General features: G+C 40.4%; 1 protein-coding gene and 1 long non-coding RNA gene across 9 annotated transcripts in view; one reads left to right on the top strand and one right to left on the bottom strand.

Moving 5' to 3' along the window:
• The first annotated feature begins 665 nt into the window (after positions 1-665).
• Positions 666-10,885, top strand: LOC129695428 (uncharacterized). The gene is made up of 3 exons (XR_008723162.1): positions 666-1,194; positions 1,594-1,629; positions 10,288-10,885. It is a non-coding gene; the product is annotated as an uncharacterized LOC129695428 (long non-coding RNA).
• Positions 9,637-18,159, bottom strand: part of cntln (centlein, centrosomal protein) — a 369,478-nt gene continuing 360,955 nt past the window's right edge. For all 8 annotated transcript variants that reach the window (XM_055632370.1, XM_055632366.1, XM_055632367.1 and 5 more), the window contains one exon: positions 9,637-10,320. In XM_055632370.1, the coding sequence (XP_055488345.1) occupies positions 10,219-10,320 (102 nt within the window). In that variant the 3' untranslated portion in view covers positions 9,637-10,218. The remainder of the gene's footprint in view (positions 10,321-18,159) is intronic.

The following is an 18,159-nucleotide window of genomic DNA, read 5'->3' as shown; positions in this document are numbered from 1 at the left end:
TCTAGTTTTATCTGCTGTGCTTCATTCTCCATTATTACATTAAATAGTGAATCCTCCCATTTTCACATGTTAGGGTAGAAACAATCCCTGAACACATTTTCTCATGTTTGCATATTTCTCTCTGAATCACTCTTCCACTATTAGAGCATGTTATTAGTGTGATTATTCATTTATTATCTATTATCTCTACCCATGTGAATTTTGTTTTAATCTGCCTAACAGCTCCATTTCTTGTTTCCACTGCATTACAACATTTCTTATTGCTTCATTGGTTATTGCTAATAAACACCTCATCTTCCCTCTCCCCCCTCCTCTCTCTCTCTTTTACCAGTATGCTTTATCCTTCAGCATTTAAATCCCATTCCTGATATTTTTGCAGCCACGTCTCAATAATCCCTACTATCCTTGGATACATTCAAAGTAATGGTTACTCTATTTTGGACCGTGTGCTTTGCTCTTCACATGTAACCACATGTTAATTATTTTAATTTATTTGCTTCTGTGGCAGAGATTATCATTACTAGGGTTCCTGGTTTTATATTTAGAACTAATTTCTGCTGTTCTTTCAGCAGGACGTCCTCCCACTATCTCATTCCATTATTTGGAATGTGGGCTATGACACCTCCCCACTCCAAATTCCTCTCCGGCTGCATGAGGTATCCCTGAACCCAGTAGGTGACAGGCAACACACCCAAAAGGATTCTTGTTTTTGATGACAGAGGATTATTTTTTGGACAATCTTTCTTCTACATCCCTCATCTGCCTGAGTAACCCTTGGTTACAGAGATCTGAGATAAAAATATTTCCAGCTGACATTCGGACCTGTGTCAGTTTGTGATTAACATGCCCAGGATACACGGTGTCTTGGCTGTATGGGTTCAGAACAGGCTTACTCATAGAAGACAGGGAGCTGTGTTGGAAGGAAGATATTCTGGCTGGAGATTGTGACCAGTGAAGTTCTGCAGGGATCTGCTCTGGAACCTCTGCTGTTTGTGATATATATATATAATCAATGACGTGGACATAAATGTAGATTCAGATTCAGATTCACATTCATGGGTTGGCGAGTAAGTTTTCTGACAACATCAAAGCTGGAGGAGCTGCAGACAGTGAGAAAGTCTGTCAGAAGATACAGCCGGATATCGATGCACTGCAAAAAATGGGCAGAGAAATAGCAAATGGAGTTTAACCCAAGTAAGCGTGAGGTGTTGCACTTTGGAAGGTTGAATGCTAGAGAAAAATATACAGTTAATGGTAAGACCCTAAACAGCATTGATGTGCAGAGGGACTTTAGAGTCTAAGTTCACAGCTCACTGAAGGTGGCAGGCAGCACAAGAAAAAAGGGTGGTAAAGTAGGTGTATGGTATGCTTGCTTTCAAGACAAGGATCATTAAATATATGTCAAGAAGTCATGATGCATCTCTATAAGACTTTGGTTCGGCTGCATTTGGAGTATTGTGTGCAGTTGTACTCACACCATTCTTGGAAGCATGTGGAGGCATTGGAGTTGTTGGACGAATGTCGGAGGATGATAGAAGTATATAGAATTATGAGAGGCATCTTTAGGGTTAACAGTACAAACTTTTTTTCCAGGTGGAAATGACAACAACTAGAGGACATTGCTTTAAGGTGAGAGGGGCAAAGGGTGGTGGGTGATGTGCGGAGCAGGTTTTATACACAGAGGGTGGTGGGTGCCTGGAACGTGCTTCCAGGGTGATAGTGAAGACAGATAGGATTGTAGCATTTATGAGGCCTTTGGACAGGTACATAGATATGCAGGGAATGGAGGAGTGTGGATCAAGTGCAGGCACAGGAAATGTATTTAACTTGGCATCATATTTGGCACAGAGATTGTTGTCTGAAGGGCCTGCACCAGCACTGTACTGTTCTATATTGAAATCACACCAAGGTCTGTCGATTTCCTCTCCCAGCACAGACTTTTATGAAGTGCACATTTACTCAATGGAGAAAAATAAATCAACTCCAGCTTTTTGTGTCTATCTTTAGTTTAAACCAGCATCTGCAGTTCCTTCCTCCACAAAATAAATCAAAAGACACATTTTGAATCATGCAGCAACAAGCTGCACACTGCCATCTTCTGGATTTCTGGTCATAATGCAGAATGAAAGACATTTCCATTGGTAACTTAGTTTCTCTAATTTGAGTCAGTGATTTTAAATTCTTCTTGGGATAGTCATAGAGTGATACAATGTGGAACCAGGCCCTTCAGCCTAACTTGACTGCACTGGCCAACATGTCCCAGTTACACTGGTCCCACCTGCTCGTTTAGTCCTTATCCCTCCAAACCTGTCCAATCCATGTACCTGTCTAGACACAAAAACCTGGAGGAACACAGCGGGGCAGGCAACATCTCTAGAGAGAAGGGATGGTGACGTTTCGGGTTGAGACCCTTCTTCAGACAGAACAACGCTCGACCCAAAACGTCACCCATTCCTTCTCTCCAGAGATGCTGTCTGCCCCACTAAGTTACTCCAGCGTTTTTCATCTATCTTCGGTTTAAACCAGCATCTGCAGTTCCTTCCTACACATGTGTGCCCCTGTCTGTTTCTTAAATGTTGGGATAGTCTCAGCCCCAACTACCTCCTCTGGCAACGTGTTCCATACACCCACCACCTTTTGTGTCACGTGGGCTGCACAGACCGTCGCGTGTTACAAGTGCTGCGGTTGAAAAGCACGGAGAATTATGCCTACCTAAGAGATCGGTCTCTTAGATAGGCATTATTCGCCCATGCCTTTACTATTATAATTTAGTAATTACCATTTTATAATTAGATTATAGTGCCTACCTTGCCTACCCTGACGGCACGTGCCTGCTCAAGATCTATCTATAGCTCAGTCCCTCTAGTCCTGGCAACATCCTCATAAATCTTCTCTGTACCCTTTCCAGTTTGATAACACCTTCCTGTTACATGGTGCCGAGAACTGAACACAATACACCAATGTCTTTTACAACTGTAACATGACCTCCCAACCTCTACATTGAATATGTGTACAAAGGAACTGCAAATGCTAGTTAGACACAAAATGCTGGAGTAACTCAGCGGGACAGGCAGCATCTCTGGAGAGAAGAAATGGGCGATGTGCCTTTCCCGTGACTTTGAGTCTGAAGAAGGGTCTCGACCCGAAACGTTACCAATTCTTTCTCTCCAAAGATGCCACCTGTCCCGCTGAATTGCTCCAGCACTAGTGGCCAGAGGATCTGGGGTGACGGAGGAACTGAAAGAAATCCACATTAGGCAGGAAATGGTGCTGGGTAGAATGATGGGACTAAAGGTTGATAAATGCCCAGGGCCTGGTGGTCTGCATCCCAGGGTACTTAAGGAAGTGGCTCTAGAAATCGTGGACGCATTGGTGATCATTTTCCAATGTTCTATAGATTCAGGATCAGTTCCTGTGGATTGGAGGGTGGCTAATGTTATCCCACTTTTTTAAGAAAGACGGGAGAGATAAAACAGGGATTTATATACCAGTTAGCCAGACATCGATGGTGGGGAAGATGCTGGAGTCAATTATAAAAGATGAAATTTGGATAGCAGTAACAGGATCGGTCCGAGTCAGCATGGATTTACGAAGGGGAAATCATGCTTGACTAATCTTCTAGATTTTTTTTGAGGATGTAACTAGGAAAATGGACAAGGGAGAGCCAGTGGCTGTAGTGTACCTGGACTTTCAGAAAGCATTTGATAAGGTCCCGCATAGGAGATTAGTGGGCAAAATTAGGGCACATGGTATTGGGGGTAGAGTGCTGACATGGATAGAGAAGTGGTTGGCAGACAGGAAACAAAGAGTAGGGATTAACTGGTCCCTTTCAGAATGGCAGGCAGTGACTAGTGCAGTACCGCAAGGCTCCGTGCTGGGACCGCAGCTATTTACAATATACATCAATGATTTAGATGAAGGGATTCAAAGTAACATCACCAAATTTGCAGATGACACAAAGCTGGGTGGCAGTGTGAACTGTGCGGAGGATGCTATGAAGAATGCAGGTTGACTGACAGGTTGGGTGAGTGGGCATTTGCATGGCAGATGCAGTTTAACGTGGATAAATGTGAGGTTATCCACTTGGCAGCAAAAACAGGAAGGCTGATTATTATCTAAATGGTGTCAAGTTGGGGAAAAGGGGAAGTACAATGGGATCTGGGGGTCCTTGTTCATCAGTCAATGAAAGTAAGCATGCAGGTACAGCAGGCAGTGAAGAAAGCGAATGGCATGTTGGCCTTCATAACAAGAGGAGTTGAGTATAGGAGCAAAGAGGTCCTTCTGTAGTTGTATAGGGCAATAGTGAGACCACACCTGGAGTATTGTGTGCAGTTTTGGTCCCCTAATTTGAGGAAGGACATTCTTGCTATTGAGGGAGTGCAGCGTAGGTTTACAAGGTTAATTCCCGGGAATGCGGGACTGTCATATGAAGATAGAATGGAGCGGCTAGGCTTGTATACTCTGGAATTTAGAAGTATGAGAGGGGATCATATTAAAACATATAAGATTATTAAGGGTTTGGACATGCTAGAGGCAGGAAACATGTTCCCGATTTTGGGGGAGTCCAGAACCAGGAGCCACAGTTTACGAATAAGGGGTAAGCAATTTAGAATGGAGACAAGGAAACACTTTTTCACACAGGGAGTTGTGAGTGTGGAATTCTCTGCCTCAGATGGAGGTGGAGGCCGGTTCTCTGGATACTTTCAAGAGAGAGCTAGATAGAAACATAGAAAATAGATGCAGGAGGAGGCTATTCGGCCCTTCGAGCCAGCACCGCCATTCATTGTGATCATGGCCCAAATCAATAACCCGTGCCTTCCTTCTCCCCATATCCATTGATTCCACTAGCCTTGATACCTCGATCTAACTCGCTCTTAAATCCATTCAGTGATTTGGCCTCCACTGCCCTCTGTGGCAGGGAATTCCACAAATTCACAACTCCCTGGGTGAAAAAGATTTTTCTCTCCTCAGTCTTAAATGGCCTCCCCTTGATTCTAAGTGTGCCCCCTGGTTCTGGACTCGCCCAATATTGGGAACATTTTTCCTGCATCTAGCTTGTCCAGTCCTTTAATAATTTTATATGTTTCTATAAGATAGGGCTCTTAAAGATAGCGGAGTCAAGGGATATGAGGAGAAGGCAGTAACATGGTACTGATTGGGGATGATCGGCCATGATCACATTGAATGGCGGTGCTGGCTCGAAGGGCCGAACGGCCTACACCTGCGCCTATTGTGTCTATCTTCTATACTGAATACCATAGCCTTCAGTTGCCAAAAGCCTTTTTAACTACCCAATCTACCTGCGACTCCACCGTCAAAATGCCAAATGAGTTTCTCCAGGTTCTGTGGGTGCTTTCCTAATCCATGTTGTGAAATCTCTGGATGTTTGTTCTATTCTGTTTTCAAGGAACTCAGTGGTTAAGCCTCAATCTGCAGAGTGTGGGAATCCAGCTGAGCAGAAATCTGAGCCAGCTTGTGTTGGTGAGAGTCAGCAGTTCTGAGCCGAACAGTCAGCTTTTAAGCAGAAGATTACACCCATGTATTCTTCACTCACCCCAATCCTTAAACGTTCCAGCCTCTAGGCAATGTGGTTAATGTGGCTTTAGTAGTCGGGAAACCTTTATAAATAGCAACAGATTTGTTGAAATATTCTGTATAAAATAAGAATAGGTTTGTTTCTGTTTGTTGGATTGGAGCAAAACGTGGCAAAACATTCTGCCATGGAGTCTGGAAAATACCAGCATTCTGTGCTCACCTTTCCTTTCATCCTTGCATCAGTGTTCAATCCTGCTCTGGCCATCTCTGCAAAGGATTAGAATGGCCTGGTAAATACTGAGGTTTTGAATCTGTTTAATATCATGAAAAAAGTCACTCACCTCTCACCTGGACGTGCATGACCTGGGAGAAGATACACAGGCTCCAGGAGAAGTCCGACTACCTCTTTTCCAACTTTCTTCCCCCTATTGCAGTCAGTGCGTGAAAGAGTCCCGACTGGTAATGTCATTTACCCATGCTCTCCAGATTTGCTCACTGACTCGCTGAGTTACTCCAGCACTTAGTGTTCTACGCAAGTTTCCAGCTTCTGCAGTTCCTTGTGTCTGCAGGATAAGATCCTGCTTCCCTGCAACACTAGCTTCAGGAAGTGTCACAAATCATGAAACTCAGAGTCTCCGCTTGTATTTGATTGTCATGGATACGCCATGGAGGCATGTTCACGTTGAAATGCTGAACATAATAAACAATCACAGAACAGGAATTAGAACAACTAGTGCATTCAGCTTGTCCATACAATGTCAATAACCCATTGTGTCGCAGAGAGGAGAATCCCAGCTCATCCAAACCAATATGATCTACAGGGAGAGCTAAAAAACAATGTAAAAACGAACTTGGAACTAATCAGGGAAATCTAAAAGTATACAGATTACTCTGACCACGAGCTGCCCAGCAGTACAGCTCTATCGTAGGCTGAACAGTCTAGCTCACATAAGAACACCCTGGCCTGTATATATTAGAAATCATAAGAAATACATGAGAAGTAGGGGGTTTGGTTCTTGGAACACCCTCCATCAGTTAGTAAGATTGTGGCTGATCATTCAGCCGAGTGCTACTATAAAACCGAAAATGCTCGAGTATGGAAAGAGAAACAGTTAACATTTCAGGTCCATATTAAGTTTCTATTCGTAGCTATGTTTTCCCCTTACAGTTGCTAAGTTGCTCAATGAAATGACAGGCTTGCGTTTCTTGAGCCATCTCTTATTTCTTGTTTCCATGTCCTCAGTCTGAACATGTTAAGTTCCGTGCATTTCCCCCGTGAAATTCCATTTTTTGTTCACCTTATAATATATATTTTCTAGCCTACAAAACAACCCCTTCTCACAGCCCCAGTAAAAGGGGCTTTGGAGCATTTGTGGAAAATTCCATCAACGTCATCCTAACAGAAAAAGTAAATTTCTTGAAGCCACAATTGTGGGCATGTGACAAGCGAATAACTGTACAATATTGACCACTTTAACAAACGACTGCAATGACGTCCATAACTCAAAGTTTCCATGAAAGAAAATGGCACTAAAATATGCAAAGGGAAAAAACAAGTTTGAAAAATGCCAAAGTCTAACAAACTTTTAGACTTTGGCATTTTATTTCAACCCCAAACTGTAGGAATGCTGTCAAACTATTCCACTGACAATAACCAAACCATTAATAAGAAGGCAAAAAAAATGTATCAACGTTAAGATAATAATCTTTGACAATTTTTCAATAACAGGTGAAAATTATTTGCATGCCACTGAAAGACATTCCAGTTTACCAGTCACACAAGAATTCATTATGAAGCCAACTCAAGTAATGCCTTTCTCATGTATCTGGGAACACATTTTCTTTTTCTGCAATAATACTAGCTCCATGCTCAGACAGGAAGAGGAGATGCTTGTTGTCATTAAATCACAAGGATTAACATACAATATACTTACATTGTATATGGTCTATATCATATCATGTTCAATAGGTGCAAAATTGGCACATATCTCAACTAAAATGAGCAAATATTAATTTACATCAAGCCTAAAATCAGCTTGAGCTGAATGTTAATTTATATATGGTAGCACATTTTTTGATGAAACAAATATATTTTAATACAAATTATGCAAAATTGAATATTACCTCAAATATTTGTCAATTTTGAAAAACAGATTTTAATAGAAGAGATTGCTTCTTTCATCATTAAGATTGAAACACTTCCGCCATGTTAAGAAATCTTGGTTCAACACAATTTTAGAAAAGGTTTTCATTTTAAGTCAATCACTGCCTATTTGCAGTCAAGAATTTTGCACTTGTGAACACTGTGTACATTTGCAGTGATATTTTAAACGTTTGGGTCTTTAGGTAGATTGGATTTAGCTTTCATTGTTGCACAGGGTGTCCAATTAGGCCTCCTTTCACCATGGCTCCATCAGGTACTTGTTTGAGATCTGTTTAACCTGTTCACAGTACTTCAACATTAAGGGAACTGTTTAATTAAACCTCAGGGAACCAGAACGAGATTTGAGTACCTCTTGTCACATAAATAGTACTGTGTCAGCATCTTGCTGAAACCTGCAAGGCATATTGAGAAGACTCATTTTGTGACAAAACGTAATATCTGATAATTGAATGACTCCTGTAACATATGTCACTGCTTTCATTGGAAACACAGCATTGTTAAACTGTTTATGCACCTTGACCTACTTTAAAACTTATTTTTTGATTGGAAATAAAAACCGAGGAGTTTGTGCACTTGCATATTTATAATAGAATGTAGATCTGGGGAAAAGATGGAAACCATGTTAATTAATGTTAATTAACCACTGGGGAAACTTGCTAGATCCTGGGTAAATTAGTCCCCGTGCTTCGAGAGCTTGAGATCTCAGCTAATCCTTTATTAGACAAAAGAAAGAAAAAAATGACACAATTTTTATAAAAATGCTTAAGGGAAAGTTTGTGTCATTTTCTTTTTGCTGCAGGGCAGCCTAATATCGTGGAGATGATAGTATTCTTAAAAATGTGTAGGTTTTGTAAATTATCTTATTCCTTTAAAGTAAATCCTTTACATATGGTTTTCTAAAAATGGTAATGGAGCTCAGCTTCAAAGGAAACGCAAATTTACCGACATAGAACACACACATTAACATTTTAGTTTTGAATTTTGCTACCTGAACCTTGATTTTTCTAGATCGAAAAACTAACTAAGGTCTCAACAGTCTAAATACTTGCACTCATTGTAAAGAAAATAACTACTGAAACACATTCTCTTTTACAAGCGATAAAATTCAATTCTGGAAAAAACCCCACCATTAAGTAAAAACAAACCTGTTTTACTTCCATTGAAAATTCCTAACAAATTGGTTACAAGCACAGAAACGTAATCTTGACATGTAACACTTACTGACTGTCGACGGAAGAAGGAAAACTATATGTGCTTTAAATTTGCTCCAAATCTTCAGACATAGGGAATCCCCCTATTCTGCTCTTGCAACCATGTGGTGTTTCCTGAGTTTAGCCTCACTGACATTGTGGTATTCTCCGAACACTGCTCCTCTGACAGTTTGGGATGGTCTCAGTACTTCCTGTCAGGTAGCGCAAATCTCCCTCAACACTGCCCATTTGAAAGTGGGTACTGGGAGTTTTAGATTTTATAGATTAGAATCTAGATTTATAGATTAGAGTCTAGATTTTATGCTCATGCCTATGCAGTGGGACCTGAAACCATAAACTCTGTACCTGAATGAAAATTCCAGTTGATTTGCATAGGCTCTCTCCAAAAAATGGAACCTTAACTATGGTCATTCTCTGGTGATCATTCATCAAATGGTCATATTTCGGAGGAGAAAACAGGTTACAATATTTTTAAGGTAATAATGAGCCACACGTTTCATGTTGACACTGTCCCATCATAGGGAAATATGTAAACATGAAACTGCTCCTAGCTTGGAATTTCTCTTTCTGGTAATTCTCCAACGGAAGGATGGAACATAGACACCAATTTCACAACTGTTCAAATCAGTAATAAGATATTAACAAGTTTTATACTTTCACATAATAGATTACGATTTTTTTTTTAAGTAAAAAAAAATTAAAACGTGAAAAGGATGAGGCAAGAAACTAATTAAAACATTTATTAAATACAACTGCATATTGAGCTATGTTTTCTTACAAGCAATAAAGTAATTTCTTGTAAAATGGGCAGAAAGATACCAAATTAATTTGTAGTGAAATCTATGATAGGATATTGACAACCACACGCTTAAATTAGTTACATTTCGAAATAAACAGTACTATAAATTATGAATTTAAAAAATAATACATTTAATGAGGTTCAAAAAATGAATTCTCCCCACATTCAAAGCATAAATATATGAGACAATTAATGTTTAAGGTTCATCAAAAAATACTCTGAATATAAATTATTTAATATTAATATCGAATGTAATAAATGTTTTTAGCAAGAGATGAGGAAGTAAGCGATTTATTAAATTAATATCTCTATACTTTAGGGGAATAAAATAGATATTCCAATGAAAAATGTTTCCATTCTTTTCGATGTATTTTGTATTATCACAGGATCAGACATTGCAGAAAACAACAAAGCCTGTTCTGATTTTAGCATCACACTATTTTTTTATTCTGTTGTAACCCATCAGCCAAAGAACATTGCTGTGTATCTACGATAAGGCAAAAAAACTGTCAGACGTCTTCTTTTGGGAGCAATGCATATTCTTTATCAAGTTTCTCTTTCTCTGCCATCTTTTCCAGGAGAGCTTCCATTAAACCTGGGGCACAGGGAAACTGCAATACAAAAATGAATGAAGTGAAGGAGTACATGCTGAAAGATGCATAATTCAATCCCATCTCAGGATTATACAGTATTTGGAAAATTATCGAATTACAATGTATGGACCCTGAAATTAAATTGTCAATAGAAAAATAAAGTTAATGTGACTTGTTTGCTGATCTTTCATCTGAACCTCATGGCATCCTTTGGAATGGATGTGCTCTGAAAAGTGGATACCCAATCTTAGTTGGACTTTTTACTGTAGAGAAGACGACATTGCAATATAACGCCAAAGAAATTCCGTGCCTGTGTACCATTCCGTTGTGTGGCACTTTTCATGTTCAACCACTGAAAATGCAACACCTGTCTTTCACCTTTGGTCTGTGTCTGGCCCTGTAAGAATTTTAAAGTTTTCTGCGAGATCCACTCCCTTCAGTACTTTATATTCACTGTACCATACTGGACAGTGCAATATTCACTTTACTTCAGTGAATACTGACCTAATCAACCAAATCTCCCATCAGTACTGTCACCTCAGGAACAAGTCGAGTGGAAACAAAACTCCAGATCACCTAGGCTCTAAACAGGTTCATGTACTCAACCCTCTTGTAACAAACCAGTTGCCTTCCTAAGAGCAGGGGGGGGGGGGGGGGGGGGGGGGGGAGGTGGTGGTGTTGCTCAAAGTTGGGGAATTTGATGTTCATACTGTTAGTAAGCTCCCCGAGCAGTCCTCTCATTTAATCACACCATGACTGACCTAAACCTCAACAACATTTTAGAGCCTTTGTTTCTTATCCCTCCATGCATATATCTAATATCTCACTCTGGAAAATGTCAATAGACCTTCAGTCATTTAGAGAGATATCCAGACCTCCTGTGGGTAAAGCAATGCTCCCTGACATGACTTCTGAATGATCCCTCGTCTAGCTTAAGATCATGTCCGTTTCTCTGAATTATTCCGCACTCGAAAAGGGTAGTAGGGATAAGCCTGGCTTATCCAAGACAGGCTGATCAGCTTTACTTCTGTAGTTAAGTGGCTGGAAAATATTCTAAGGAAAAGGATTTATGTTCATTTTGGAAAGACAGGGACTGAGCAGAAGGAGTCAGGGGACTTTATACAGGGTAGATTATGTCTTACAAATCTGTTTGAGTATTTGTGGAAAGAAAATTGATGAAGGCAGAGTGGTAGATGAGGTTTACATAGACAAGCTCCTAGCATGTTGCGGCCTGCAGGGAAGCTGCCGATTCGGAGGACCCAGTGGACTGTGCCCTGCATATTGGAGGCTGCCGAGCCAGCCCCTGAAGACCAGAGACCGGAGGATGGAGCCGGTATCAACGATGACGATATGCGAGGAGCAAGGCCGGTAAGATGAGGAGAGGGAACTGGGCTCTGGCCTACCATGCCCTCAGGGTCATCTGCAAGAGGTGACCACGGGGCACAAAAGTGGATGGGCGATGAGAGGGCCGTCACATCCAAGGAAGGCGATGACTGGAGGCCTGCAACATGACGCCTCATGCATGCGGGCTGAGAAGACTATTTCTGTACACTTTGCTAATCAGGGATTGGGCTTAGATACGGTAATACTGGACTGTACGTAAGAAAATAATTTCACGTTATTTGTGAAAGAAGCGTTTACACATTTGACAATAAAAGCACCATTGAACCATTGGCTTCTGACTAGGTCTCATATGGTAGGCTGTGACTAGGTCCCATATGGTAGGCTGTGACTAGGTCCCATATGGTAGGCTGTGACTAGGTCCCATATGGTAGGCCGTTTCAGAAAGTTAAGGAACAAGGGATCTGTGGTGTATTGGCAAACTGATCCCAAAATTGGCAATGATAGGAGGCAGCAGGTTGTGGCGGGTGGATATGTTTTGACTGGAAATCTGCAACGTGGTATACCACAGGAAACAATGATTGAGGCTGTTTCTGAACTGTATGATTCTATGAGAAAATTGTTTTTCCATATCTACTCAATGAGTCATGGAATCATAGAGCGTGGAAACAAGTCCTTTGGCCCAACTTGGCCACGCTGACCAACATGCCCCATCTACACAAGACCCACCTCCCCGTGCTTCGCCTATGGGATCACCCCTCATCATCATGCACTCCAAAGAACAAAGTCCTAGCCTGCTCAACCTCTCCTTATAGCTCAGGTCCTGAGTCCTGGCAACATCTTCATAAATATTCTCTGCATTCTTTCCAGCTTGACAACATCTTTCCTGTAACATGGTGACCAAAACTGAACGCATTACTCTGTATGTGGCCTCACCAATGTGACAACTGTATACAACTGTAACATGACTGCCCAACTTCTGCAGTATACTCCATACTCTGACTGATGAATGCCAATGTGCCAAATGCCTTTTTGACCACCCTATCTACCTGTGATGTCACTTTCAAGGAACTATGTTCCCGCACTCCTAGATCTCTCTACTTTACAACACTCCCCAGAGCCCTACCATTCCGTGTAGGTCCTGCCCTTGTTAGATTTCCTAAAATGCAAAACTTTACATTTCTCTGTATTAAATTCCATCAACCAGTCCTCAGCTTACCTGCCCAACTGACCAAGACCTTGCTGCAATTTTTGACAACCATCTTCACTATTTACAAGACCACCCACTTCAATCTCACCCAACTTGCTAATCATGCCTTGTACATTCTCATCCAAATCATAGATGACAAACAGCAATGGGCCCTGCACCAAACCCTGAGGCACACCATTATTCATAGGCCTCCAGTCCGAGAAACAACCTTCCCCCTTGACCCTCTGCTTCATTCCATTAAGCCAATTTTGTATCCATTTTGCTATCTCTCCTTGGATCCCATGTGATCTAACCTTCCAGAGCAGCCTACCATGCAAAACCTTGTCAAATGTCGTGCTGAAATCCATACATACTGCCCTCATCATCCTTTTTGGTCACATCTTCAAAAAACTCAATCAAATTTGTGAAATATCATCTTCCACGTACAAAACTGTGTTGTCTATTCCTAATCAGCCCATGTCCATTTAAGTGCATGCATATCTTCTCTCGCAAACATACAATATTTCCTTTTTTTATTATTGCTCCAGATAGGTCTCGACCCGAAACATCGCCCATTACTTCTCTCCAGAGATGCTGCCTGAACCGCTGAGTTACTCCAGCATTTTGTGTCAACCTTTGGCAAAATAATAGATTCAATGAAATGTATAATAAAGTAAAAACAAAGCTATACCAGGCAGAACAGTGGCAGGTGAAATTAATCTTGATAAGTACAATGTTATACATGTTGGGACATCAAATGTGAGTGGGGCATGGAAATAGTGGGCCGGGACACTCCCGGCAAACAGACCTAACTCGCCCAGACAAGGAGAAGCCAGCGCAGAGCGAGGCGGTCAAAGAGCGGAGGTCGAGTTGGGCCGAGGACAATGTCGGGCAGGAGCCTCGAAGTCTTGACGGGCTGAGGATGCCGTCAGGCCGAAGTTGACGGGCAGCGTCGCTGAGAACAAAGGGAATCCTGTGTGGGGGGGATCACTGAGAACTAAGGGGGACCCGGCGTGGGGGAGCAGCCAAAAATTAAAGGGCCCCAGTGGGGGAGCTGCTGAAAACTAAGGGGGACCTGATGAGGGGGAAGAAGGGATGAGTACTATTTGTAACCTTTTAGGCTCCTTTGTGGTGATTCTTTTGTGTACTTTGTGTGAAAAAACAAAGATTTTCACAGTACCCAGCTAGGTACAAGTAACAATAAAGTATCATCATCATTACCGTGATTGGTTGGGTCCGAGGGAGTATGGAGAACAGAGGGACCTTGGTGTATAAATTCAGTTTTTTAAAGGTGGCATCACAGAATGATGGGGTGGTAATGAAGTAATATGGAATGCTAGCCTTGATTAGCCGGTGCACAGAAATGTAAGAGTAAGGAAGGTATGTTGCAGCTTTCTGAAACATTGGTGAGACCACATCTGGAATATTGTTTGGCTTTTTGGTTACCACAGTAGAGAAAAGACATGATTGCTGTTGAAGAGATTTACTATTACACAGCATGAGATGGAACGTTGCAGTTATGCTGAGTCTTGTTTTCCTAGGAGCAAAGAAGGCTGAAGCGGGCCCTGAAAGAGGCGTACAAAAAATTACGAAGTATAAATATGGTCGACAATAGTTAGCCTTTCCCCATAGCAGAGGCATCTATAACTAGAGGGTATAAGGTAAGAAGTAATATGTTTAGAAGTGGTACAAGGATCATTTTCTTCACCTGGTTGGAATTTGGATGCTCTCAATATTACAGAAATGCAGGCCATCCCCAGGTAATGATGCGGTTCCATTTCTGAGATGTAATAAAAATGAGCTTCAGACGCTGGTTCCTACCAAAGACAGACATAAAATGCTGGAGTAACTCAGCGGGTCAAGCAGCATCTCTGGAGAAAATGCTTAGGTGATGTTTTGGGTCGAGAGTCCTGATCAAAAACATAACCGTCCATTTTCTCCAGAGATGCTGTGTAAGTACTTACTGTTTGTAAGTCAAAAGCAATGTGTGGGAGAGGATCACAAAACAACCATGACAATAGTGCAAGCAGGCATGAGAAGAGCAGAAGGGAGGAGGTCGGGAGGGAAAGGGGGAGGGAGAGAAGGCATTTGGAAATACCCCATTCCCAACTGTTAGAAGTTTCCAGAGGTCCTGTAGCAGCTGACAAATGCATCCCGTTGGTCTCCCAAACATTTGCTCGTATGCACGAGCTGTGCATGTCAGGTTTTGTAACTAGTTGAGCCCTTGAATCGTCAAAGCATATCAGGCAATGGAACCAAAGTCTGGTAAATAGGATTAGCACTCCATCCTCAAAAGCACTGGGAGTATCTTCACAGCAGCAGCTCAAGAAGGCAGCTTTACCACTTCAAAAGTATGGATAGTGAATAAATGTTGTACCAGCAAAGTCTACTTATTGTAAATGAATGAATAAAAGGACACATTTTCATTTCACAAATCACCTCTAGAGGGCAATAGTCTTAAGTAAATAACATCAGAAAGCAGCTGCTCAAAGTTCAGACTAATATTTATTCCATGTGATACTCTTTCTCAGGAATACATTCTGATCTTAAGATCCTTCACCAACCTTATGTTCATTACTAACATGGCCACAGTTGCTACGTTCTTGTTCACTTTCCCTAAAATTCTTCACAAGCAACTCCAGTAGAAGACATAATTGCAAAGGTGCATGATAATATCACTTTGACATGGTCTGTGACATATGGTTCAAAAATAACAAAGAAGAGTAGTGAATGTAAGTCAGTCCACTTTCTGTTGAGTATGCTGTTCATATCTTATTGAACTATTCATGGTTTAATGATCTTCTTAATGACGTGATTTGCAATAACACTTCATCTTTCAACAGCTATTCATCCTCGGCTGCCAGATCAATAAAGTATGTTTCTGCTGTCTCCAGGGGACATCCACATTACAGGAATCTGTTCTTTGTTCCTGAAAATAATGTGTTAACAAGAATTTTTTTCCCACACACGTTGTACTATTTATATTTATATTCTTGATGTCTATTGCTATTACCATTGAATGCTTCATGAATAAATAGATGTGAGAAGGTATCAAATTCTGCACTTTTTCTAAGTGATTTAAAAAAATACACATTAGTTTAAATTGAAATGTCCTGAGGAAATCACCTATGATTTTCTTTTAATTCAGAAGAAGGTTGCCTTTGTCATTCCACTAGAATGCAGTGTGTGTGCTTCCAAGCAAAATAAATGGGTTGCATTTGGGACTGGGGTAACTGACCACAGAACGCAGAAAACTGAATAAGAGAGCAGCTGGGTATTTACACAACATATTCACACAATGGTCCATCGTGAATCTGGGTAACCTTGAGATCTATCCAAACACAAACTATGTTTTGTTCACTACAAATTACGGTCAACAAATTAAATTCCAATTAAGTGCAATAAATTAAATTTTAAAAAGCCAATATCTTATCTAGCCATTTTCTCTTTGCTATTTGTTAAAACTTGCTGTGTATAAATTGACTACCAGGATTTCCACATAACAGCACTGTTTGCATTTCTAAAGTATGTGATTGTCAGTAAATTGCTTTGGGACATGTATAGTGAGTAAAAGTTTGTATAAAAATACATAGTTTTAAAGATTTCAGTACAGGATAAAAGTGCAAGGTTTACTTCCACACCACTGTCTTGGGTTACACAGAACAGAATGATCTTGCAGCAAAGTTCAATTATACACAATGTATGATTGGTCAGCAATTTGTGATGTTACTTTAATTGAACATTTCAATGAAATATTTCCATTGATATTATTTTCCAAATAAGACAGAGATTCTGCAAGTGATTTAGTCTAATGAAGTTAGATTCAACATGGCTTATAATACAAGCTTTAGCTCTTGAGCCGTGGTGAGAACCCGCCTGATTCATTTTGTACAGATCTGTTCTCCCACCTAATGAAGATTATACTGGTTATCGGGAGAATGCAGCAAAGATTAACCAGATTGATTTCTAGGATGGTAGAGGATTGCCTGAGCTGTTAAGCAGACTGCACCCATAGTTTCCCTTGAGTTTAAAATTATGAGTAGCATTTTCAATGATAGGTACAAAATTCTTAGTGAATTACTATAGGATTAGTGTCAATGGGTGATTGATGGCATAGGCACGATGGGCCAAAGGGTCTGTTATCATGCTATAATTCTCTCTGACAATGAAAGTAGTTAGCAGGTCAGTGAGTACCTGTAAGAGTGAAATAGAGTTGATGAAGATTAACCCAACAGAAAACTATAGCTGAATTGCTCAACTATTAACAATGCAAACAAAGAACAAGTTGAAGTCATTTGATGAGAAACTCCCCTTAACACTCTGCAGCTGAGTATGAAGGGTCACTGCTGAACCATTCGTGCCAGTCCATGGTAATACTTCTCATCTAGATTGAGTGCTATTGTATCAGCTTAAATAAAAAAATGAATTCACAAAAAGCAAATCTGTACTTTTAGGGAGGCCTCACAAATTAATTAAAGGTTATATTTCTTTGTCAGATTCTCCTTGCAGCTTTATAAATAGTGAAGAATTAAGTGGCTTATTGCAATATGATACAATTTCACAGTGGGATAACTTAACCAGAGAAAAAAAAAAAGAGAAGAAAATCTCATGTGCAGAATGTCAGGCCTGCATGCTGCATACCTATCAGTACCGATCAGGATCAGCACTGCAGCAACAGAAATTCTTTTCCCTTGTACTTCCTTAAACCCATGAATTAAGCAAATGTGTTACCACCAGAATGATTCAGACAACATTGATGATTACCACTGGTTACTCCATGAAGAATGTGATTACTGGATAAGCTTGTTTATTGCACAACTTTCAGGGTAATAACATATTGACAAAAGTGCTACTCAGAATATAAGCAGACTGTCAGGTGTAGCTAGATCTGTGAATCTGAGATTCTGCAATGTCATACTGTGGCCTCACAATATAAATCACCCAAACATGTAATTATTTAAATGTAAGTTTTGTTTCAACTTTATTCTTACTTAATTTTATTTTCCTCCAATTCTGATTAGGTAATTTGATCGACAATAATTGCTTTATAAAATAATTTCAATACACAAAATATATTATAGCTAACTAAAATGCTGAAAGAAACAGCTTCAATGATGAGTGTTAGCAATTGAACATTAAATTAATCATAAGTATCTAATCAAAAGTTATTTCCCTTCCATTCTGTATCCTGGCCCCTAAATAAAAACTACCAAAGCAAAAAGTAAAATTTACCAACTACTTAGGTTATAGAATAAAGACAATTACCCAAGGGAAGGAAATGGGAGTTACTCAACTCTGAGATACCAATTATTCTTTTTATATTAGTA

This window comes from Leucoraja erinacea, chromosome 3, assembly GCF_028641065.1.
Source record: "Leucoraja erinacea ecotype New England chromosome 3, Leri_hhj_1, whole genome shotgun sequence".
Lineage (NCBI taxonomy): Eukaryota > Metazoa > Chordata > Chondrichthyes > Rajiformes > Rajidae > Leucoraja > Leucoraja erinaceus.
This window is presented reverse-complemented; position numbering and strand designations above follow the sequence as displayed.